The following is a 25,584-nucleotide window of genomic DNA, read 5'->3' as shown; positions in this document are numbered from 1 at the left end:
GTCACACTTGCTTGTTACCGTGCTTTAGAGTCCATCCTATTTCCTCTCTTTTTGATGGCGTTTCCCTGGCTAATATAGTTACTGTAGAAGATATCGCCTTTCAGTTGTTCTAATTTCTATGAATAAGGTGACATTTCAGGAGAGGGAAGTCCAAATTCATGTGAGTGACAAGATACACAACTGAGACTTTCATAATTACATTCTTATTTATGGTCAAGGCCCATTTATAATTACTAACAAATGCTCACATGTGCCTTGCAGACATGAGTCATCTCCAGGGAGAGTACAGAAGTGGCGGTGGACCGCACCCAAGTGAAGATGCGTCAGTTAGCTCTGTTGCCTTGGTGACAATTCCAATCACGATAGCACTATTACTGATCATCGTCCTTCTGCTCGTCAATCAGAAAAAGCAGTGGATTCCAGTGTCCTGCTACAAAGCTCCAACAAAGGTGCCATGTTTATGTCTGTTTCCAGGCTCTCACTTTTTTGGAAAACAAGATTAACTAGAATATTGTGTAGGATGCAACTGAGTTCACATCATCTAAAGTCTCTTAAATTATTTTCTCTTTGTCTTAAACCATTTTATACCAGTCAGTCTGTTTGGCATTTATTTAGTCTCCTAAATGATTTTTTTCACTATCAAATGAAAACATTTCCTGCTCCATATAGTAATGAGTTGTCACTAGATAGAAATCAAGCTCAGCAAAAAAAATTAAAAATATACCCAACTCTGTATATGTGTAGGTAAATACATGCAACTTGCTTATCTGCAGTCAAACTCGTAAGAGAATATTTTTGGTTTCTTAACTTTCATCCGCTTTAAAAGTATTGTTCAACATCAGGTACTGTATGTACTAGTAGTATTTATCACATTTTCTAATAACAGCATCATATGGTTCTGGGATTAATATTTTGAGATCTCAGGAAATATCTACCTATTAAGTATTCTGAGGCTACCAAAGAAAGGAAGAAGCAGGTAGCTTGGAAATGAACAGTGAAAAGAGCATTGTTTTGTTTTGAGTAATAGTTCCATCGACAGACTAAGCCCTTACTCCGTATTCAAATGCCATTTATATCAGTTCCCCAATTTATCCCACGTATATTTCCTAGTTCTGATCAAACAGACTTTGTCCATACTTGGAACGCAATTTGAGAGCATCTTTTCTTCTGTTCCACCTAGAAGAGTAATAAAGTAACTTTACAAATTAAATGTCCATATTCTTTCTGTCACTGCTGCAGAGCTTTTTAAAAGGAAAAAAAAAAAGTCTTTTCCAAAAAGTTTACAAATATAGTCAAAGCATAAAGTTGAATTCAATTGTAATTAAATAGGAAGCATGAAGAATCAGTATTATTCTACTTCCAGTCTTTCAAGACAAGTAAGCGATACCAGTTTCTGAATTTCTTAAGGAATGCATTTAAAAATTCATTTTTAACTCTAATGTATTTACTCCTAAACTCTCAGAAAGGCTGCTATGTGCTATGTGACAAAATAGTTGAAGTAAAAATCACAACTTTCTAACTGTGGAACAATAATCAATAATTCTATGTACTTTTTTACTTACGAAACATCATTTTCCTCAAACGCTTCTATTGCTGAAACATTTTTTCAGTGTCACCAGAAGGCATCCTCCATATGCTAAGAAAGCTCACTTTAAGCCACATACAGGTTCAATACAAGACTGTGGATATACTGAAACTCAGATTTCTTACGAGGGTCTTTGTCATAAATACAGCTTTCTTTTAAGGTTTCTTCAACTAGGTGTCACTCACTAGTTTCTCCTATTCCTTGTTTCTCCTATTCCTTGCTGGGTGACTGATGGTTCCTAGTAATAATTTTGGCAAGCCTGTTTTGGCTTATGTTCTTTCTGTTGAAAATAGTCCAGCTATTCAGTAAAGAACAAATCAACAACTGTGCTTAAATCATATGAATACTAAAAGAAAGATTACAGAAAAGATGTTTAAAATTACAGATGAACTGCTAATGTTTAGCCGTGATTCTGTTAACATCAGTAAACCTCAGGACTTCTTTGTGAATCCAGTCCGCAGACTTTTGAAGAGCCAAATGTAAAGCATGTTACAGTAACGTTTTGTAATACGCACCTGGATAAAAAAACCTTTTTGTAATAAGGGTTACTGAATGTAAATTTTTAGTAATAAAAACCCTTCTGATTTAAGTCTTGGAAAAAGAAGCTACACCAGTGGAAACTGGGATTTTTAAGATTTGTAGCATGCTTATCGTGTGAGCATTGTCACTAACTTCGTATGTGTCCATAGAGTATGCTTACTGCCTGTCCTCCTTCATGCTTAGCCCACAAGCATTTAAGGTGATGTGCGCCCAGCATTGTTTCACCTTCCTCTCAGCTGCAGAATCTTTCAGTTGAAGGACTCTCAAACAGAGGAATAGGAGGACTGGGTATGGGAATACCAGAGCTCCATTCAGAAGATGAAAAACGGTGATTCAGAAGAGGGAGTTGGTCTGTTACTGTGCCTGGTATAAGCCTTCAGCAAGTTTAGCAAAAGTCCAGACTCTTTAATTGCCAATTTGATTTTGGTTTGTGCTTATGGACTTGAACCATAAACATTTTTTTAATTATGGGTGGAACACAAACCTTTTTTTAACTGATTCAATATTCCCTTTCTGTTTTAACAGCCTTCTTGCCTAAACAATCAACTGGTCTATGTGGACTGCAAGAAAGGTACCATGGTCCAGGTGGACAGTTCTCAGAGGATGCTAAGAATTGCAGACCCAGATTCAAGATACAGTGGATTTTACAGCATGCAGAAACAGAACAACCTACAGGCAGATAATTTCTATCAAACAGTTTGAAGAATTGCACCCTTACCGAGGATTTAAGAAAGAGAGAGAGACTAAGTCTGCTATTAAAATAAAACTAGAATTGTGCACTTGCTTAGTGGATTGTATTGGATTTGTGACTACATGTACAGCTCTAAGACCTTACTGGGATGAGCTCTGACTCCTGCAATGTGCCAGAAAAAGCATTCCCACTTTTCCTTGAGATAACTGACCAAGTGTTTTCTTAGAACCAAAGTTTTAAAACTTGTTAAGATGTATTTGCTTGTAACATAGCTATAGAGGTTTTCTGGGAGGGGGAATCATGGGCTAGGGGTAGGCAATGAGATAAAAGGAAGCTTCAGAGAAGCTGACCATGTTTGGCTGGAGAAGAAAATGAATAAAGAATACTGCCGAGCAGCAGGATAGTGGTTTTTCTTGTTGCTCTGAAATTGCATCTGTTGCAGCAAGGCCTAACCCCAGGTGAAAAAAAAAAATATGAAAAGGTCTGATTTTTTTTTTTTTCCAGCTGTTGCTACAGTAATATACTCCTAGAACAGAATTTGTCACATCACAGGTGTGGTGTAGCTGCAAATATTTTTCTATATGACGAGAAGCTGCAGTAGTTAATGAAATAGCAAGGAAAAGGTTATAGCAGAAAATAAAGGGTGGGTTTATTAAGGATGTATAAAATTATACCTTGTGCTGCTTTTTGTTTTTATTTTTTGTTTTCTTCAAAGCTGATTGGCTAGATTAGCCAGAGTTTGGCAGAGTTAGCAAATGACTGAGGCCTAAGTAATTCCTGATATGAGCACTGGATCTTTTGACAGCAGTATTGAAGGAAGGAAGGAAAAGTCAAGAACACCATGCAGTTCCAGGGGCTTTTGTTTGTTTGTTTTGTCTGTTGTGGTTTTGTTTTGTTATTTTATATCAATCTCTGGTTGTTCATACAGGAGAAGGAAAAATATTTTTGTTGGACAAAGCTCTTGCTTACAAGAGAGTAAAAAAGAGACTGTTTTAAGGTTGTTGTTTTTTTCTTGTTGATGTTCTTATTTACTGGTATGCAGATTTAGAAACTACTTCCATGCTAGGAAGCTGCTTAATTTTAATTGTATATTACTCAAGCACCTTTTTTGAAGCTCAGAAAAAAAGGAGATCATGCTTCTTTAAACTTTAGCATTATAGGAATATTTATGTAAATATAATTATGCTAAAAACAACAAAAAGTATTTGTATGTTTGTGTATATATATGTATATACAAATGCATGTAGGTATACATATGTATATATACGTGCATGTGTATATACACTATACATATATATACTGTATATATAAAACACTATGTATACAGTATATATTTTTTCTATTTTTTTTCTTGTTGAATGTATTTTTATCTGAGAGAGATTTTACCCAGAGCAGAAACAGATAAACAGGCATTCCATATCAATGCTTAATCGCTTGTGAGTTTAGGAAAGACAAGAAAAGAGCATCTCATTCTACCTACAGTTTGATTTGATTTGATTTGAAAGTGTTTGCGCGCGCGTGTGTGTGTGTGTGCACTCTTGTGTTTGCGTGTGTACAGTACGTGCACGATTATAGCAGTAAGCGTTGCTCTTGCTACTTGCTACATTTCAGGGTGTTTCTTATTTTTCTTTTCCTGCTTAGCCTTAAAAAGGCTTTTTAATGAATGCATTGGCTAGAGACACTGATGACAATATACATGCAGCACTAATCAGCTCCATAGAATAACACCATCGGCTCCTGGATTTTCTTTTTTTTCTTTCTTTCTTCTTTTTTTTTTTTTTTCAAACAATTGTTTGAAACAACTACTGGAATATTGTCCACATTAAGCTGGAAGTTTGTTGTAGCTTGCCTCATTTATAACTCTGACTGTATAATACAATGTTAACTTTCCAAACAGGTCTTGGCACTTTTATACTAATTACCCATTTGTGCATTGCCTTTTTTCTTTTACAAATGCTTGTCATAAGAGACACAGATACCCAGTATGCTTAATGTGAAAAGAAAATGTATTTTTTGTAAAGGAACTTTCAAGTATTGTTGTAAATACTTGGTCAGAGGTTGCTGAACTTTAAAACTGAAAAAAAAAAAAACCCTAATTTATTATTATAATGACCTAATTTATTAATCTGAAGATTAACAATTTTTTTGTTTTAGAATATCAAAAAGGTGTTCTAGCTGTTTGCATCAAAGAAAAAAATAGGTGTATCATTAAGGGTCAACATTTTTTCTGCTTATATAACTTCAGTTTCCAACCACCAATAAGAAAAAATGTAGTCTCCCCAGTGTTTTGTACTCAATCTGATATTGAAACAGAGATGTTTCTGTCCAGTTACTACAAAGATTTTGTCAAGACAAAACATCCATTCCTTGCATAAGAGTAAGCAGTCTTTATCCAGAAATTGTAAATGCTTGCTTTTGTTTTACAATCAAGGCCATATTCTGAAAATATTAGCAGGATATAGGACATGGTGTAAAATGTTTTTTATTTTTATTATTTTATTATTATTATTTTAAAGATATGATTTATCCTATGTGCTGTATCCATTACACTCTTTTACTTTGGTTCCTGTTGTGCTCTTGTAAGAGAAATGCAGATATAATTTTCTGAAAAATAGATGCATATGTGGCACTCGGAGTGCACTGCGGTTCAGCAGATTGCTTGTTTACTTTTTTAACTGTAAGGCGGTTTCTTGTAATTTGGCTCTTGGCAGCACAATAAAAAAATTTTAAACCTATTGATGCACATTTTCTGAAATTTTCATATTTATTACTTCCATACACTGGGTCTTGAGACATTAGTTTATATCTTGATATTGTGGTGAGGTTTTTTCCCCCTGGGAGTAGGAATTCATATCATTGTCCTGCTGACCTTAGATCAGAACAGGTCAGAAGATACTGTGGGTAAAGAAGAGTTTGCAGTTACAGAAAGTTCTGGGGTTTACAGTAAAGAATTTTCGCATTAGAGGGATCTCTGGAATTCCAAATAGTTTCAGCATCCAGTAAAGAGCAATCTCTCAAACACAAGGCTGGGCCTTTGCCCTGCCAGCGAGTCCGTCTGTCGTAGAGCCATAATCAATCAGATGGGGCTGTGAGATGAGGTCCTACGGAAAGTGTGTGGAATCAGAATTTGCACATCAAGGAGTTCCTGAGCCACAGATCATTCATTTACCTATTAGCCTATAATATTGTTTTCTTCTATTAATTTGTAAATTAATGGAGTTGATGCAAAGCTCTGGTATGTAGCTTACTGAGACAAGGAGTTTTTCAGCTTAACGACTTGCTGTGTGAAGAACTGTCTCCTTTTCTTTCTTTGAACCTACCCCTCAATGGTTTCATTTGGTATCCCTTACTTTCTGCATTCAAAGCAGCAGCGGATCAGTAGCTATATGCCACCCATTAATTTAGAAGCCTGTATCTTCTCTCCGTTTTTTCTGTGCCGAAAAGCCCAGGATGGTTCTCTGGGAGCTGTTCCATACCTTCTGGCCAACCTTGCCATTCTTTGTACTTCCCATTCAATTACATTCTTCTGAGATCAAGGGCAAAGGGACTGAAAATGTCCACGTTGTTCAAACATGGTATACCCTGGAACTAGCATGGTATTTACTGTTTGGATTGCTGCTGCCACTGAGTCAATGTTCTTGCAGAGCTAGCTGCAATAATCCAAAATGCCCAAGTAGTAATAGTTCCTGCAAAGCCCATAACTGACTTTGACTAGGACAGATCAGTATTTTTGTGCATCCCTTTATATAGGTTGAATTTCCAGTCATTTCCTCTCCCTTGCTAGTTACCTGTTTCAGCGTTTTTGCTCCTTCCCAAGACTATGGCTATGAAAGACTATGTCTTCTAGAAGAGCATCTTCAAATTCTTCCTGCAAATATTTTGCTTTTTCATCAGCATGGAACAGAAAACATCATTGTGCTACTGTATAAACCAATGGTGCATCCACATGTGAACACTCGAAGTAGTGCTGGCCTCCTTTGCCCTGCTCCCCACGTCAGAAAGGGTCACAGTTGGAATGCCTGCGTCTGCTAGGGTTTGGCAGCTTGAAAAAGCTGTAACTGAGTAGGACAGGACGAAGGTCTTTAAATAGCCCAGTGGCACGCAGATGCTCAACAGGGAATGAATTTTCTGCTCACTGCGTCTCTTTCCAAGCATGAGGTAAGTATGAGAAGAAACTGTGAAACAAATTCAAGAAGTTGAGCAGAGACAATTTCTTGCTGCATACTGTGGGATATCAAAAGTTACAGTGGCTCAAAAAAGTACCAGATTAAAAAAAGCCATAAGCTATTGCACATAAGGGCACAACACTAAGCTAGCAAAGGACGGGCACGGGAATGACCACGCTAGCAAGAGCCAAGTAGCTCCAAAACTTAGTTTTATACGTGTCAGGTGGCTGAATGGAGGGGAAAATGACAGCCAAAAAGCCACCCATCCCTAGGTTACCAGGTGACAATGACATTACGGCAAACGCTCCTCCTTCCTCCTTCTCCCTCCCCCGCGAACTGCCCCCACTCGCTGCCTCACAGGCAGCTGCCTCAGCCCTGCGGCCGTCACTTTCCGTGTGCGGGAACCAGCCCGCCGCGGCGGCCGCCAGCGGCGCTCGCCGGCACCGCCAGCCCCGCCTCCCGTCCTTCCGGCGAGCGGCGTCAGGGCTCGGCCGCTTCACGCTCAGCCACGGCCCCGCGCCGCGCCGGCCACCTGCCTCCCCCTCCTCCGCTCCGAGGGAGGCCGGGGGCCGAGCCCGCCTCGCCGCTGCGGCGGAACCGGCGCCCGGCTCCGAGCGGGGACAGGCCTCCCCGGGCGCCCCGCCTCCCCGGACGCCCCGCCTCCCCGGGCGCCCCGCCTCCCCGGGCGCCCCGCCTCCCCGAGCGCCCCGCCTCCCCGGACGCCCCGCCTCCCCGGACGCCCCGCCTCCCCGGACGCCCCGCCTCCCCGGACGCCCCGCCTCCCGCCGCCGCGGCCGCCCCGCCCTGCCCCGCCCGCCGCGGCCGCCGGGCAGCCCCGCGCCGCCGCACGCCCCGCCCCCCGAGCTGCGGGAGCCGCGGGAGCCGCGGGCGGGGGCGCGCAGCCCGGCGTCGCCAGGCCGGGTGGCAGCTATGGCGGCGGCGGCCTCGCAGCGAGACCCGGGGGACTGGCAAGACTTCTCGGGCTTCCAGCCCCCCGCGGGCAGCGGCCCCGAAGCTGCCCGCGACAAAGGCGGCTGGGGCGGTGGGGATCTGGGGGCGAAGTTGTCCCTCTGCTTTGAGCCTCCGCAGGCCCGGGCTGGCGGCGGCGGCGAGAGCCGCGTTCCGCTGCGGCCCCTCACGGAGCAGAGCGCCCTGCAGGACGACGAGTGAGTGCAGGCCCGGGGGGGAGCGGCGGTGGTCGGGCCGCCCGAGGGGGAGGCCTGTCCCGGCCCGAGGGGAGAGCCGGGGCGGGGTGCGGCGGCGGGGGGCAGCGCGGGCTCGGCGGCTCGCTGCCCCTGCCCCGCCACGGCGCTGCCCCGGGGCCTTCGGGCCTGGGCCTGCCTCTCGCCGAGCCCCAGCAGGGCTTGTGGGCTGCGGGAGCTGGAGCCGTTCCCCGCCCGCGGGCCCGCAGCCGGGAGCCGCCGGGCCCGCAGCCGGAGCCGGGGGCAGGCGCGCACGTCCCGCCTGCGCGGCGCGGGGCGGCCGGGCTCCGGCGCTGCTCTGCCCTCGGCCCTCTGCTCTCGCCCCCCGAACCGGCAGGGAAGGGTGTCAGCCTCCCGGCGCCGCTGACCGCCGGGGTAAGAAGAAGTAGCAGCTCTGAAATGCAGAGGGACTGAGGGTAGTAGTTGTTTAGCTTCTTGCAAAATGCCCACTGTTTCAGTGTTTGAAATGAAACGTGGAAAGTACGGAAAGCAGATGGAAAGCAAAACCTCAGCTGCAACCGTGATAGTTGTGTTTTCCCCTGAGCAATAGAGCCTTTCTGATCTATGCTGCTTTTCTGTTTTTAACACTATTTTGCAAGTATTTACACTTGCTATTTTACAGTAAATTTCAGTCAGCATGTCTTCATTAAAAATACTGCAGGTTTTCTTTGAGGCCGCTAAATTGTATATCTTAGCATAAGAGAAGAAAAAAAAACAAACCTTAGCAAGAGACTAGATACCTATGGTATAAACAGTGAGGTAAGTTCAAAGAAGCATGAATCCGAGACACGTCGCGCGGTGGCGAGGCTCTGTCTGCCCTTCTGTGTCTGGCGCAGCCGTTCCGCTGACCTCCTCGGAGCCTGGCGAGGCGGCCGCTCCAAACGGGCGCCCAGAGCGGAGCGCTTAGAGGCAGGGCTTGCTAGCTGGCTTGAGGCAGCAGCCTGCTAACAGGGCTGCTCTGTTTCAAAATCTGTGCTGGTATACCAGAATAGGGCTGCATACGCACGCCTCGAGTACCGCCAGAGAGGTTGTACGCTGTAGACGCAGTTAAAATCAACTGTAGACAAGCGTGGTGGGCTGAGCTCGGCCAGAGTACTTCTGGATAGACCTAAATTCTTGCAAAATTTTAGTATACTTTGTGCATGTTCGTTATTCTGTGATAAATGGAAAGAAAGAAAAAAAAAATATTTGGCTCAGAATTTGCTACGTAGCCTCTGCTAATTCCTGATTTTAATGTGCAAAAGGAAAGGAACACTAGGAATGGATTTATTGCTGAGCTCAAATTTCATTAAAATTTCACGGACTCGCCCACCCCTCAAAAAAATTTTGAGTATGGTTATATAATTAGTAATGAAGATGCCTCTTCATCACATTGTTTTATTTCACCACTGTGCATACATTGTTGGTTTAAAAAAGGAAATATGTTTATTAAAAACCACTTTCTCTTAGCTTCAAAACATTATAAAAATATTGTCAGTAACTTGTAGATGAATATTTAGGGAGGAAAAAATAGTTGTTGATAGAAATACATTATTACAAATATGCTTACTGCTGATCAGTTGCTGCCTGTTTTAAGGTCTGTATTTTTGTTCCTTTGTTCTTCTCTCCAGGATTTGGAATGCTCTGACTGATAATTATGGTAACGTAATGCCAGTTGACTGGAAATCTTCCCACACCAGAGCTTTGCACTTGCCAACACTCAATCTTTCAGAAAAAGGGGTAAGTTCTGATCAGCAGAAATACCCTCTTTGGATCTTTTATACTCAGCAGGGAAATAAAACAATTTGCATTTGTATAAGAGAGTGTTGTTATTAAATGGCTTAAAATATTTTTAGTGCTTGGCATTATACATGAGGGGGTTTTAAAAATCAAAAAATCAAATAACCGTTGATGTATGCTTGCACCTCCATGGGTTGGAATAATTCGGGGTTAGTTTTAGATGGATGGTCATTAGAGCCAGAGCATGATAGAGAAAATTGTAAAATGAGGAAGTGTTTCACATAAAATCTTTCTACTGTCTGTTCCATGTTGAAACACGAAACCTTTCTGGGTAAGGGAGGAAAAGAGACAGGAGTACTCTGTTTTAGTAAATCCAGTGTGGACTTTAAGTTCACCTCATTTTGCAGTCAGGTGGAGACTAAAGTGGCTTCTTTTACAGGAAAGGTGACCCAGGAGACAGTGAAATGCAAGAGTTTGTTTTGGTTTGTTTTTCTTATTTAACAAGTAGAATAGTTGTCTGGGGAGGGAGCAGGGAATGAAGAGCTTCAGAGAGGTATATAGAAAGGGTTGTCCTCTGATCTTCTTAAAAGTGGATTAAAACGCTTCAGGAAGAAAAGCTAGGAAGATTTCCCCTCTCTCAGGTCTTCTGAGGAAATGAGTGGCTTATCTTTTAAACATAGTGAAGCTGGGTTACGTTGTGAAAATATCTGCGTGTGTAACCTGAGAATAGGGTAATGCTTTGACTTCCACCATCCGTTACGTAGTCCACAGCTACTTTGTAGTGTGACAGGAACAAAGATTGTTCTGCTGAGGATACTGTGGGGTTCAGCAGGGGAAGATGGCAATTTGGAACTTACTTACTTTCTTGATTTGAGTCTGATGATGATTCCTTGAATTTGAATTGTGTTTATTTTAATTTTTATTAGAATCTTTGTTCAGATTTTCTAAGTGGTTTTAGAGTAATTAAACGCTTACATTTAAAGTAAAAAGACTTACAGCCCCCCATGCTGTGACCTTGTTGTGTGACTGAAAAATGGACTGGAAGACTGGAAGATAGATTTCTAGGAACTAGGTACAATATAAAAAAAAATGTTTCATATAGTTTTTTTTAAGTTCTTTGCAGGAAGTTATGAAGGAACTACATAAAAAAATGTAAAGTCATGTTGCTAGATTAGAAAGAATCTTAGGTATGCTGCCAGGAGAAGGAAAATCAGTTTATGGATTAAAAATATCTCAAGTTTTTTCAGCTTTCACTCCACCTGGCATGCCTTTTGATGTGTAAAGCCCATCTGTTTGGGAGCGTTTGACATACTTTTTTTCTACTTCTCTGTGTTTCAGCAGTATTTCTGGGTATGTGACAGCACATATGGACCAGCTAGTAGCTTGTTTTAACTTTCTTACAATGAATACTAACAGCTAAGCAACACTTCCTTGATGCATTTGAACTAATAATATGCTGTGGAACTTGTGCTTAAAGTATTTCTCTTCCTGTTTTAGTAGGGAAAAAATCTAAGGTGAATGAGGCTGCTTCATCTCATCTTTGTGCTTCACATCACAGATCTGTGAACGCTTTTATACAGCTCTGACGGTGAAAGTAGTTGGGTGGAAGTGTTGTACAGTGGTACAAGGAACAGGATTGCGCAATTGCTTGTTTACTGTATTTTTGTTAGATTACTTTTAAACAAGTCATTCGCTGGTAGGAGTGTGAGGACAGAAACAGGCATGGAGTGCGGCTGGGTGGAAGGCCAGGTGGTCCTCTTGGCATCAGCTGTAGCTTGGGCTGTTTTAGGTGGTTTATTAGCCTAAATTATCAGAATATATTCTGATAGTCTCTCAGAATGTTGTTTCTGGAGATGTCAGGAGGGGAAGCTGACCTCCTTCTAGATAAACTGTTATCCTTGCTTACTATCCCATAGATAATAGTCATAGTCCTATATACATGGAAAAACATGTGAGGACTGCAGACGTTACAATGTCAAAACTGGGATGTGCCTGTGCAGTAGGTGAACAGATATTCTTAGTGGAGCCCTGTCATTGCATAGTTATTGGAATTCAGATTCTGGAAAGAAGTGGACATTTGACTTCATTCTGATGGCTGAAGAAGTAGAAATTGTGTATTTTCCCCTATAGACTAGCTGTCTGGGGATATCAGCATCTTCAAAATGAATCTGAAGACTATTAAGGTTTTTAAGGAAATGGGAAAATTGAAGGAATGACAACAAAAATTGAAGACTGAGACAGTGAGACCAAGGACTTTATACAGCTAATCTTAGCGCTTGTAAATTAGCACAAAGACCAGTTAAAGTGATTGAGCTCAAAATGTCAAAGGTTAGGGGTTTCAGCTTTTGGGGGCTGGGGGGCTTTTCTAGCTTGGTTTGGCTGGAATCTAGTAATAGACAAATGCAGAAATAGAAAACAACTTTGTAAATAAACCAGAACGTCTCATCATGTGAGAGTAAAATATACTTGACTGATTAAGGAGGGGACTTAAATCTTTTCTTTTACTATATATACATCTTCAGTTCTGAAGGGTCAATGTAATTTGATGGTATACGTGTGGGAACAGCGTTACTTCTGTTTCTTTTCGAAAAGAGCCTGAGATATTCAACAATATATTTTTAAAATAATCTGGGGTGATAACTATGTTCTGTTTTTTAAAACAACATTTTTCATGTCTTTTATTACATGAAAAAGTAGAACTATAAAAGCACATAACATAACAGGTTTGTGTAGTGTTAGGTTTTTACCCCACACTGAAAAATGTCTGTCTTTTAAATAGATTTAAATATCTACATTGGATTGACTGGCTTCCATGCAGATATCTCTATGTCATTGTGTATATGGTCTTTATATGCTGAGGGTATTTAAAGACTTTAAAGACTGACAGCTATTTTAACTTTTCCCAGTTGCAGTTTTGATTTCAGTTGTTAAAGTACTTCAGTTTCCAGGTATTTGACAGCAAGAATCATTGATTCCATTATTATGGGCAAGGAATCTGTTTCATTCTTAAAATTCAATATTAGTTCCCCTTTTGTTTTTTATATATGTACATGTATTTTGTACATATACACACACACAAATATGGGTATATATATTTATATAAATATTTTCATGCTTTCTAGGTAAATGATAACTTGAACCTTGACCTGTCAGATGACGAAGAACTGAGAGAACAGTTGGATATGCATTCTATCATTGTTTCCTGCATCAATGATGAACCACTCTTCACAGCAGAGCAGGTAAAGTTCAGCAAAACCAGTGATGGTGGTGTATTTTCTTTTAGTCTGTAATAATATTTTATTCTTCTTCCTTGCTGGTCACCATAGCTAAGCTTCTTGATAGTTCTTTATTTAGGGTCATAATAATGTGCGAGATAGATAGTCATTCAGATTTGAAAAGTATTCCAGCGCTTCAGGTGAGGTTGATAGGCCAAGGTCTTTGAAATCTTTATAAATTTCTTACCATGAATTAGTCAGAAATACTACTAAATTAAATATATGTGTTAAGAAGCAAAAATATTTTCAGAATGTTGATGGTGATGTAGAGTTTGTAGCTTTCCAGCATGACTGTATGACCGTTGGTATCTTCACGTGGCTTTGTGGTTAGCGAGAATTCTTGGAAGTTTTTGGCTAATATGAGAGCAGATCAACAGTTCTGCTACTAAGCTTTCAAATTACTTAGTGTCTAAAGGCTTGTGTTACAAAGCCATGGATTTACTTCAGTTATCTTGAAAATTGCTCTTCTGAGTAAAGTTAATGACTGTCCATTAAGACCTGCTTTAGTAAGCAAACACAATAGTGTATTTTCTTGTTGCTTGAATGGTTGCCTGTGAACTCTCATGAACATGGTTATGAAGAGTACAAGAGACAGGATTGCTTGAACTGCCTCAGCTCTTTTTTGCTGTGAGGTGGATCTCAGCACTGTCTGCAGCCTTTAAATCTACAGAAGTTGATGTGTTACTTATTCAGCTGTTCAGTTAACAAGTTAGCCTGTAGAAATATGGTCATTTCTATACTGAAAAGTAAGCTCTCTATGCACAGGATTTCTGTTCTCATACTTTCTGTCTGGCTCAGATCTTACGCCCAGGGATGCAAATCAGCTTCAAGCTGTGATGGATCAGCTCATAAAACTTCTCATAAGCACAGTAGATTTTCAGGTTATTCAGAGGTTGTTTGGTTTGGTTTGGTTTTTTTTGTTTTGCTTAGAGACGTGTGGTGAAATGGAAGGTGGGAAGGTAATCGATTTTTGTTGTTGTTTTGGTTTCCTTCAACTGAATATTCAGGAAAGATATTACAGCTCGCTCTTTAGTTCAGTTCTCTTAAGCAGAACCATGTGCACCTTCATATAGAAATAACTATGTAACTTCAACACACTGCTTGTTATGAGATCACCAATCTACCCTGAAAAGGTAGGCTTATTCTCAGAGAGTAAGGATGGGGAGGAAATGTCAATATGATTTTGTTGATTCTCTTCCATCCAGTCTTGGTATTAGTTTCATCCAGCAGCATCTTCACTAATTGAAAGTAAAAAAAAAAAAAAAAAAAAAAAACCAAAAACAACAAACAACAACAAAAAACCCTTAAGCTCTTAACAGCTTTGCTTCAAATTGCAGGCTGTTTCTCTTCCTGCAGCAGGGTTTTCATAAAGGTTTTCATTTTTTGAAGGTGATTGAAGAAATAGAGGAAATGATGCAGGAATCACCTGATCCAGAAGATGATGAAACACCCACCCAATCAGATCGGCTCTCCATACTTTCCCAGGAAATTCAGACACTCAAGAGATCCAGTACAAACAACAGCTATGAAGAGAGTAAGTGATATTTATTTAGGATTTTGCTCTTATGCTTATTGAAAATATTTAAAGGGTAAGTTTGCCATGTGTTTGATTTATAGCAAGTCCTTCTTATGAAATATCTGCATTCAAAAATATTTTCAAAATGCCCTGAAAGAATAAACTAGACTTAGAACATAAATAGAAGACTTGTCAGCTTTCATAACTTAGAATAAAAATAAGACTTTATAGAATTTCAAATTAAAGCAAATATGCTGAAGCTTGATTCACTGGAACGAAGTCCCTTCATAGGTAAAGTGATAAGTTGATAATTTTTATTAAACTTCATTAATTTCTATATTTTAAGGTGAGACACTTTCTTGAGGCCAGTACACTGTGTTTAAGAAAATTAGCTAAAGCTCTTGAAAGCCATGCAGTAAATAAAGAAGATGGTCTTTCTTTGGTACTGTTTCAGTCACTGCAACATATCTTGATATACAGTAACACAGAAATAAGGCAACTGTTGCCTTTTTTTCCCATAAGGAACTTGCATATTTTTCTCTTCTCCCCTTCCATTCCTCTTCAAAAAGCTTAAAAGTTAAAAAAAAAAAGAAAGAACTTTGTGTTGTCTTCTACTCAACTGAAATCATCTGTTCTTCCCTATACAAAAGGAAAGGAGAAATTACGTGTGTTGTTTAATTGTAGTAGGTTGTATTGTGTGTAAAGGAAACCTGTGGTTAATCAGTTTCATGATGGAAATTTGTTCATCTGCGTATTTGTCAAAATCAATTCTAGAAGGTGATAGGAACACAAAGAATATTTGCTAGATGATCCTTCTACTTTTGTCCCTCTTACAAAGTTTGGTGCTTTCTTTCCTGTAGTCTGGGTCAGCAATATAAATTCTGTAGAAGATTCAGAAAACTGGCTGACCTTCTGTGACATGACTTACAGTTTCTGCTACACTTCAGATGTATGGAGGAGATCCCATTTTCATGGTTGGACTCTTAGCTGTCTCAACACATAAATTTCAGGAATGTGAAAGCAAAGTGCATCCTGGTCAGCAGCGCTTCCTGCTTTTCTGACAGTTCCATATGTCTTTAGGTTTGGAGCTAATCAAGCTTACTTGGTATTTCATATCATATTTATTTTGCTTTGCCTCAGGAGTTCATCTTGTCTGTTGCATCTTTATGTTTTAAAGGTTAGCCCTGACCAAACAATGCTTTGAGTTACTTTGGCAGATAATTTAACTTTGCTTCATCAGTTTCTCAGAATCTGCTTTCATGTCTTTCAGGTCACTATTTTATGAAAAGCTCTTGCTGCCTTTTTTTTCGTGTGCGAAGCTGCTTCAGAATTAGTCTGCATCTCTCTGAAATTATTGCAGGCTTTTCCTAGAAACTGTCTGGCTTTTATAAGACAAGTCAGAGGTGTTAATGTTTAGGTCTGAGAGCAGGAAATTAAAGCTTGTATTTATTTCTTCTTGGATAGGAAAAGACATGTATTAAGACAGTCCAAAAATAAAACTAGTTACAGCTTTGGTTACACAGATGAGTCCGTTAGCCTACATATCTAAAATTTAATCCAGTAGTCTTCTGCATTTGAATTACTCTGTCTTCAGTCACCTGTGTCAGCTGAGTAGTTCCTATGTAGCCCTTTTGTAGGCTTTGATAACAACAACTGATCTATCATAAACAAGTCAAGATTGCAGTTGGGTAACCTGCACCTATGTTTTTTGAATAATTGTTACTTAGGCTGTGAAGCTGGTCCTTAAGTGTTGGGACTCACTGGTGCACTCCCTGGTCTTCTTTCACAAAAAAAAAAAAGCGGTGCTGCAACCTATGCTTTTTAGACTGTCCTTTGTACTGAATGCATATGGAACTTATTCATATTAATTTTTACCACAGAGTATACTCAGTTTCACAGACTGTAAGGCTTGTTCTGCGGCTTGCACCCACAGAGCACCAGATAATTTTGTCGCTGAATTTACCTTTCTTCCCCCTGCTGATGTTTGAGTTGATGTTGCTATTTGCTATTGCTGACAATCAGAGTTGACTTTACAAGAAGTTTTTGCTGTGGTAAGATCTACTGTGGTATGTGCAATGGCTGTGAGCATATTTAGAATAGTTTAAACAACAATGTAGCCTATGGATAGTTCAAACTACTCGAAAATTAGATCCTTAAGCATATGGTACTGTTACAGTCTTTGAATAGAGTTTAAGGCCTAAGCTACTCTGAAAAACTGTGGCTGCTTGCTGGAGAATTGCCTTAACAGGTTTCATTGCTTTTCCTTTAATAAGGAAGTGACAAGGAGCTTTCTGCAATCAGTTTTCCCTGCTGTAATTTAAGAGAGAAAAATCACATTTCACCTATTACCTTTGGTGCTTCTAAGAGCTATACTTTTTTGTAGTTCGTAGCCTTATTTGTATTTTTTGACACTTGTCCGTAGGCACTTTCCCTTACAACAATTTTTTTTAGACATGACGTTTACTAGACTAATTCAATGTAACTAAATAATTATGAACATCTATGCAGTGTCTTTAAATAGATTTTACCCTTAAGTGTAACCAGGACTAGCTGTTCCTCAAATGCCAATGAAAATTATGTTCTTGAACATAGCAACTGCTGGGACTTAGCTTCCTAGGTGTGTCAGACTTAATCAGGAATGGAAAGCAGTCCTCAAAGAACGTGCTCACTTTTAACCTAAGCAAGCTTCAGAACATTCTTCTTGGTCATAATTTCACTCTCTGTAACACACGACCCAATCGTACCTTTAAAATGCAAACCTGGAGGGTTTTTTTGTTTCCAAACGGACATTTTACAGGCTTCTGATTTAGCTTTGGCCAATTCAGTCTCATGCTTTCTCAAAACCATTAATGCTTATTTTTTATTTAAATGAGCCTGTCAGCTAATTTTAATCTAGGTCTTTGTTTCAGGCAATACAAGGCAATGCTTTTGACTACAATCGCCAGACAGAGAAAATTTGGAGTATTTTGTTGTTTTTTCTACTAAATGCATCTAAAAATACTGTCATAAGAGCTTGGTACAAGCTTTTATTAATATGCATGCCTACCATAGCAATATCCCCAAGAAGATTCCCTTGCTTATAGAGTATAGTTTCTGTATTACTCTGGCATTTCTGGAAAACTTGGATTTTTCACCTAAAGTGTTGATTGTTGCATCAGAAAATATTAAGACCTTTTACTTTGAACAGCGACTGAAGGTGGAAAGTAATAGTTAACAGAAGTGTCAGTATTAGAAGTTTAGCACTTACTTCAGCTTCATTAACTACAACATGCTCTTCATATTTGCAGATTATCTCAGATTTCTTGGAAATAATAAGAAAGTTTAACCATCTTCTTGTTGCTAATCTAGTTGCCTCTGCGATGTGATTATTCCTTTAGGAATATTGTTTTGTTCTGTGTAGTTTTAGAATTGAACTTCTTGTTTTGAAAAATTTGAGTACTTTTTTTCTTGTAAATCCAAGTATTCTCGTGCTTGAAATCTTGACAGATTACTTTTTATATGAACTATTTCTAGGAGTAAAAAGATTGTCTGTTGCTGAGTTAAATGAACTGCTAGAAGAAATTGAGACTGCTATTAAGGATTATTCTGAGGAACTGGTACAGCAATTGGCTCTACGAGATGAGTTGGAGTTTGAGAAGGAAGTGAAAAACAGCTTCATTTCTGTCCTCATCGAAGTACAAAACAAACAGAGAGAACACAAAGAAACGGCAAAGAAGAAAAAGAAGCTGAAAAATGGTAGTCCTCAGAATGGCAAACAAGAAAGAGGTCATATGCCTGGAACAGTAAGAAAATTTTTTTAACCATTTATACATTCAAAATATTTTTTGTTTTTTCCCTATGGGAAGTAGTAGTCCTACATTATATCAAGATACCTGGCACACCTGCTTCCATGCCTTCGTTCACAGACAAGGCTTAGGCATTTCCTGTTGACATTTTTTTCACAAGGTCATATAACATTTTACTCTTCTTATACTCAAAAAAGATTTTTTTATTGTTTGCAAATTAGCCTGGAATCAGCATACCTTTCTTGCAAAAAATACTGTCTTTGGATGTACTGCTGTGTGTTCTATTGTCAGTAGGCAAACTGATTTATCTGTGTGAATTTTAGTATGTGTGTACTACTGTTAGTCTTGCAGGTAATTCGGTGTTATTGTTGGTGTAGTTGTGTAGATATTTATTGATCATGTTGGGTTTTAGGTGGGAAAAAAGTTAAAGTCTTACCCTGGATCTCTTGAAACCTGTGTCAGAGTTACTACGTCCAGCGAGAGAGAGGGGTGAGGCCAAAGGGTAGTGCAGGTGTACAGGAAGGAGATCATTTGGTTTATCCTTTACAGAACACAGCAACAAAAGGAAAAATGTCTTTCAAACAGAGCTTGAATAATAGGAGGCAGAGAATGAAGGAAATAAGATTATTATCTTGTCAATGCAGTTTTTTCTTTCTTATCTGTCTAGTATAATTTTAAATTACTTAAATGGGATATTAATGTTAGAATTTCTTAGTGTCTCGTATAGGATGTGGAAAATGTGATTAACGTATTGTAGATCTTGGCTAAGTCCCAGAAAGAATGCCTCAGTTTAACATAGAAGGTTTTTGGGTTTGTTTTTCAAACATAAGGAATAAACATTTGTAATGAAACACGAATTCTTCAGAATCTATTTCTAAACTCAGAAGAATAAGATACCTGTGATATAACGCAAATGGAGTTCTGATCTTGTCCGTCTAATGAAAAGTGTTTGTGTACGTAGCTAAGTTTTAATGGAACTCTTAAGTATACATCTGGAAAACAATACAAAATTGTCCTCCCTTTGCAATAGCACGGTGAAAAGTTCAAACGTACTCCTTTTTGGTTCTCAGTTATGGAAAAACAAAAAGTGGTATTCTAACTAGAAAGAAAAACAATTATGTGGTTTTGAAACTTGAGTCAAGTGATTCATAAGCTGTTCTGGTTGGTTTCAAGTTGAGAGACTTGAATGATGCTTTCAAGTATAACTGTATGTGGTCCTAATATAAGACATTTTCATATTTGATTGCTTCAAGATAAGCATGTGTCAGATTGCTTTCTGAGACGGATTGAACAAACTAGCTCCCAAGTAAGACTGCAGGCTGCGTATGTGTGGTTCTTTTGAAAATAGCTTTCACTATCACCAAGTAAAGATTTAAGAGCCTTCTCCCAGAAAGAGGCGCAAGCTTCCTTCCTTCAACACTCCTTTTTTTTTTTTCTTTTTTTCTTTTTTTAAGGAAGTACTGAGAATGTGCATACAGATAGTATGTTCAAGTAACTTTGTGAAGAGTGAGTTTCTGTTAACAAGTAATTTATAAATTAATAACTTTATTAGCTAAAACTTTAATAAAGTCTCATTTAAATACAAAGCTTGGAAGTAGGGTTAAATTTTCATACTTTTAAGAAAATTGGTTCTCCTGTAGATGATACTATAATTGAATTTTTAATAAATAGAGGTTTTAATTCTTTGTCCTTGATGCAGGCTTTGGGTAAATCACTTTCTTAGACTTCTAAAACTTTTCCCTCTCTCACAAGGGCAAACTGGGGAGTAATTAAAAATAGTCAGGGCTTGAAGATACCAGTTCCTTTCAGCAGGATATCTTAAAGGACTTAAGATGGCTTTGGCAACTTCTATGTCTATTTACTGACCTCATTGTCCTTTACAAAGCAGATGAATACTGTATTCCAGCACATTTTATTCCCCCTCCCATAAATAAATATGTTCAGGTAAGCGTGCTGAGGTGTGCGCATCATCTTGCCCTGTGTCAGCAGCTTGACAGTTTCTTCTTTTTATGTTCTTGTCAGTTGCTGATTTTTATATCTCATGCTAAACATCAAAATTGTTTTGGGTTTTTTTTTCTTTTTTTTTACTCTCTTCTTCAGCAAAAAGGATTACAAAGTTCAAGAAAAAATCTGTGGTTGGATTATATATTATTTTTTCTTTGCTTGGATTCTATGATTTCATGTAATGGGGCTTGAAATTAGTATGAGTGCCTTATTAACTAATTGTGTATATTTTATCATATTGCAAAAAATGGGGAATACTAATTGTTGCTTCAGTTGTGGAAAAGGAAGCATGAAAGCATAAAATGTTTTAAAGAGGTAGAGCTGAAAATGACTACCTCTGAACAGTGTTTCTAGTAGGTTCTTAAAACCTGAAAAATTGATATCAGCAGTGTCTCTAAAAGCATATTGCTCAAACACGAATTTTAAAGGAGATTGTACTGTGAACTAAACTTTCAAAAATACTCTTTTACATTTCAAAATGAAGCAGCCTTAAAAGGCAAGACTCTGTTACTGGGTCTGCAGTGTGAAGATTTTGTGTGATTAAATTTTGATGTAGGTATGCTGCTTAGCTGCCATTATAAGGTTTGTTTTTTAATTATAAAAATTAAGTAAGTGAATGAAAAGATAGAAATGTGCTGAAATACATCTTAGAGCTTGTCTTTGTCATTCGTCTTTTGTAGTCTTGATAAATGCTGATTAATAGTCTTCTGAACTTTTCTCTGTCCCTTTTTTTCTTTCTGCTATGTTTTCACTACTTTTAGCGCTTCAGCATGGAAGGGATCTCAAATGTCATACAGAATGGCTTCCGCCACACGTTTGGAAACTCGGGTGGAGAGAAACAGGTGCTGGGCTATCTTCTCTCTTTTCCTCATTCTTTGCCTGCACTTTCGGTAGGAGCTGAGATCTTGAAAATTGACAGTAGTTGAAGATAAATGCTGAGACAGGAAAAAATAGGACAGAAATGTTGGAATCTGTACTCTTTCCCTGCCTCAGGACTCTTAGCAGCCTACAGTCTCTTTCTCTCCTCAACCGCTCAAGGCAGTCAGGACTTGATATCCTCATGCACTGAAATAATAACCCTTATTTCTTACTGCACACTAAAAGTCTGTTTTGGCATAATGCATGCTTCAAATACATTGCATGTCTGTAAAAATCTAATATCCAATTGAAGAATATGTATCAGGTTAGACATAACATTGCAGCCTTCAGCATTAAGGACTTGGGTAATATCTACAACTGAAAAAAGGTTTTGGTTTGTTTGTTTTTTGTTTTTTTTTTTCTTCAAATGTCCAGAGCTGATATATCTAAAAACAGAGTAGCATCTGGAAAATGCATGGACTCTATTGTATGTCTTTTTGCCTTTGAAAACTGCATGATGTTAAAAGCAGCCAAATGTGTGCAATGCAGATTAGTGATACAAAATACATAAGCCATAGGCAAGTTTGTGTCTTTTCACTGGCTATCTAAATGTTGAAATATACAGCACAGAGACCCAGCTTTAGTGGCTATCACTGTAGATGTTACATATATACCTAAGAAGCAAGATTCTTATGCTTTATTTCAAAGTAATACTTAATTGTTTGTTTCATAACTGTAGTATGCATTTTATTAAATGCATTCTATAGTTTGGTAAAGTGTTAATGCTTATGCTATTGTTTAGGCTTTTGGCACACATTACAAAAGATTGGTATTTCATGTTATTTAACACATACCCACCCATTATAGTTTATGCAGTTGTGTCAGAGAAGTGTGTTAGATTTTTGTTATTATTATTATTATTATTTTTTCCCCCCTGGTGAGAAGTCCATTGAGGCAATAAACTGCCTGGTAGTTTAGAAGTCATGGCTGATTAGGCTTTTGTCTGGAAGGTGACTGGAATATCCTGCAGAGGAGTGCAGGAGATAAAACTCCTCTCAAGTCATTCCTGAATCATGAGGTTAGAAATCATGGACTTACCCTCTTTCTCAAGCAAGGTGTATGTATGAGAGTTCATGAATGCATAGATCCAGCTATTTGACCGCAGCTTTGGGGATCTTGAACACATGCATAGAACTTACCTAACAGTGTTTTTATCACTCTACATTATCTCAATACTGGTAAAGTAATAGCTGTGCTGGGGTTTGTTTTGTTTTGTTTTTCTTTGCTGTCTTTACCATTTAATAATAAATTACAGCTGTTTACCCGTATATTTAGCTATTTTAAATATCATATATTTTCATAAAGTGAACATATTTAGCTATGCCAGCCCCTCTTACTTTTGGTTAAAAGACTTCTTTTATATGCATGTCTGTATTCAAATACACTTTTTCTTCTTTGACTGCCTCCTAACTTTCTAGACATAAGTAGCATAGTCATATATTAACAATAATGCTGATTGGATAACTCTTCCAGTCATTTTTTGAGTTAGTTTAATGTTGTTCTACATGTTGATCGTAACTTTTCCCCTGATTTATCTTATACGATATCCTTGTTAGCAGGGTTATGGGTTGTTTGGGTTTTTTTTCCCCTTCCTGTATCCTAAAGCCAATCATGGAAATAACAAGAACTTAAAGTGAAAAATAGGGAAGAAAGGTAGGAAAGATACCAGCTCTTTTCTGATTTAGTCCTGGAAATTCATTTTTCTATGATATTTGGGTTTTGTTTGGGGTTTTTTTGGTTGGTTGGTTGGTTGTCACATTACTAAACCCTGGCCCTGCTTTTAAAATATTGGTGTCAGCTTATTGCAGCAAGTGGCAAAGTAAAAAAAGCATCAGATGCTTCGTTGCTTAGTGCTGCTCTCGGAATATTTGAGTGGTTTTTCGGCGTGTATTGTCATTCTAAACTCGTGTTCAGGTGTTTTCTGCTAGCAGGGAAGAGTTAGTTACCAATCTGGAGTGGTGCTCCAAAAAAAAAAAAAAATACAAGGACAGACAATTTTTTGTGTAACTTAAAAGTAGAAGTTCATACACATAAAGTCACAGCATAAAGTTTATGACAAGTTTGCACAGTTATTTCAGAACTCTTTTCAGTCTTTAGTTTTAACGGTATTTACCACCTCTACTGTTTTCTGAGTAGTATTACTCTGATAATGGGTACTTGCCTTTTTAAAATTATTCTTTTGTGTGTGTGTTTGAGACATAAGTGAAAATTGCTTGGGATTTTTCAGTGTTTAAAGAGAAACTTCCAGTGGGAACTACCTGTTCCCATCTGATAATGCAGTTGGAAAAAACAACACCAACTGCATAAAACCCATTGAAATGTTGGTAGCTCTTTCTGTGATCATATTTCCAGAAGAAAATTCGAAATAGTCATCCTCATTTTGATTTTGAGGCATATTGAACACTTTTCATGGGTGATTACAAATTGCAGTGGGAATTGCTGCTTGTCATATTGTCAAATCTGCTTCAAAAATTTCGAGGTCACAGTAGACTTAACACTTGGGCATGTCAGTAAGCTACACTAAAGTTTTTTTTTTTTTTTTTCTTCCCTTTCATAATAGGTTATCCTTCACCCAGCAGTTCAGGGAATTAGTTTTTGTGGTGCTATTATAGAGACTTATTGTTGCAGCAGCAAAGTATTGATGAGAAAAGATGACTTCTGGAAACTAAGAAATAAATTATTATTATTATTATTATTATTATTATTATTACTACTACTACTACTACTACTACTACTACTACTACTACTATTACTATTATTATTACTGTTAGAGAGGAAAATGGGAAGGTGGAGTTTACAGCAGAAGCAAAACAGGGAATATTCGTATTTGGTCCAGTGAAACACATCCTGGTAATTGATTGTCTAGGTAAAGGGTAGAATGCCGCTTAGTTCTGAAGGCTGGAGATGACAGCCCAGGATCTGATTTCTGAGTTAGTAGATCTACTTTCATCTCTGACATTTGCAGATTTTAACAGCCTTATATCTAGCTATTGATTCCGGTAATTTTTTTTAAGAGTGCAAATCTCTAATGATACCTGTTGGTTACATCTGCTGGAAAAGAAACTGAAAATCGACCGTTTCCTAAGAAGCATTGCATACTTCCCTCTGCTGTGCTAAGTGGATGAGTGAGAAAATGGAAAGGGAATAGGGTGGGAGAAAAGCGTGTTTGCATAAGGTCTTGGTGAGGTGTCAGTACATTCCGTACAGTTAGTTCCCTCGAGTTACACAGAATTGAGTCTGTCTGGCTTTTAGGCAGAGGGTATGGTTGGGCAGGAGGTGCATGAGCCCGCTCTAAACATGGCAACCGTTATAGCTGCGTTTGGCAGCACTAAATCTCCTTCTGCAAAGTGAACCTCTTCACCAGAGTCTGGGTTACACTTGGCTCTTGAAGTGCTGCTACTAGGAGAGGAGGAGACCTTGTATATAACATGTTTTCCGATTGTGATGTGGAGAACCACACATCTCTCAAGTTGAATGAGAGCCAGAGGGCTGCTTTGCCTACTGCCTTGTAGCTGTTAACCCAGAATAAAGTTCCTGTTAAATTCTTAAAACCTGAATTGAGGGAGATTGCAGGAAATTCCAGCGATTTCAGTACTTTCGAAATGCTGACCTCTTTAAGAAGAATATGCATTCATGTAGGCTGCAAAGTAAGATGTGGCCTAAATGCATTTAATAAAAGTCTTAGAGCAACAGCGCTGCTTCAAGAGTTTGAAAATAAATCTTGGTTGCTCTCCAGGTAGGAAAATCCTGACAGATTTAAGAAAATTTTTGGTTTGGGTTTTTGGGGTTTTGTTTGGTGGTTTTGTTTTGTGGGTTTCTTGTTGTTGTTTTGTTTTTTAAAGCTGATAAGAAGGAAAGATTTCAGAAAAGAGGATAGAACAAAAGTGGAGTTGGTTTGAAACATGTTAGCATACTTGACTCTTAAAACTGAAAATTGAAATAAAAATCCAGATGGTGGGCTCTCATGTTTAATTAGGCTTGTTTGTACCTTTTGGCTGGAAGTGTTATACACTTCAGGGTCAGAGGGTGAAAGTTGTCTGTTTTCATTTTCACCTAACTGTATGGCAGCCCAATTTTCTTTGTGCAGAGGACTATAGGTCACCTTCAGAGCTGGGATTCGGCAATGCTCTTTGATCTGTCAAAATCCTTGGAATGTTTCACGTTCTTAGTAAGAGTTACGCAG

General features: G+C 38.7%; 2 protein-coding genes across 2 annotated transcripts in view; both read left to right on the top strand.

Annotated features, from left to right (window-relative positions):
- Nucleotides 1–5,531, top strand: part of CRIM1 (cysteine rich transmembrane BMP regulator 1) — a 197,094-nt gene extending 191,563 nt beyond the window's left edge. The window contains exons 16-17 of the mRNA XM_082308005.1: nucleotides 262–449; nucleotides 2,651–5,531. Of these exons, the coding sequence (XP_082164131.1) occupies nucleotides 262–449; nucleotides 2,651–2,827 (365 nt within the window). The 3' untranslated portion in view covers nucleotides 2,828–5,531. The remainder of the gene's footprint in view (nucleotides 1–261; nucleotides 450–2,650) is intronic.
- A 2,367-nt stretch (nucleotides 5,532–7,898) lies between these two features.
- The window catches only part of FEZ2 (fasciculation and elongation protein zeta 2), a 31,690-nt gene continuing 14,004 nt past the window's right edge, over nucleotides 7,899–25,584 (top strand). Inside the window, exons 1-5 of the mRNA XM_082306580.1 lie at nucleotides 7,899–8,148; nucleotides 9,795–9,903; nucleotides 13,026–13,142; nucleotides 14,568–14,712; nucleotides 18,208–18,476. Of these exons, the coding sequence (XP_082162706.1) occupies nucleotides 7,913–8,148; nucleotides 9,795–9,903; nucleotides 13,026–13,142; nucleotides 14,568–14,712; nucleotides 18,208–18,476 (876 nt within the window). The 5' untranslated portion in view covers nucleotides 7,899–7,912. The remainder of the gene's footprint in view (nucleotides 8,149–9,794; nucleotides 9,904–13,025; nucleotides 13,143–14,567; nucleotides 14,713–18,207; nucleotides 18,477–25,584) is intronic.

Source organism: Platalea leucorodia, assembly GCF_965183815.1.
Source record: "Platalea leucorodia genome assembly, chromosome: 3".
NCBI lineage: Eukaryota > Metazoa > Chordata > Aves > Pelecaniformes > Threskiornithidae > Platalea > Platalea leucorodia.
The sequence above is the reverse complement of the archived record's forward strand: the minus strand, read 5'-3'. Positions and strand labels throughout refer to the sequence as shown.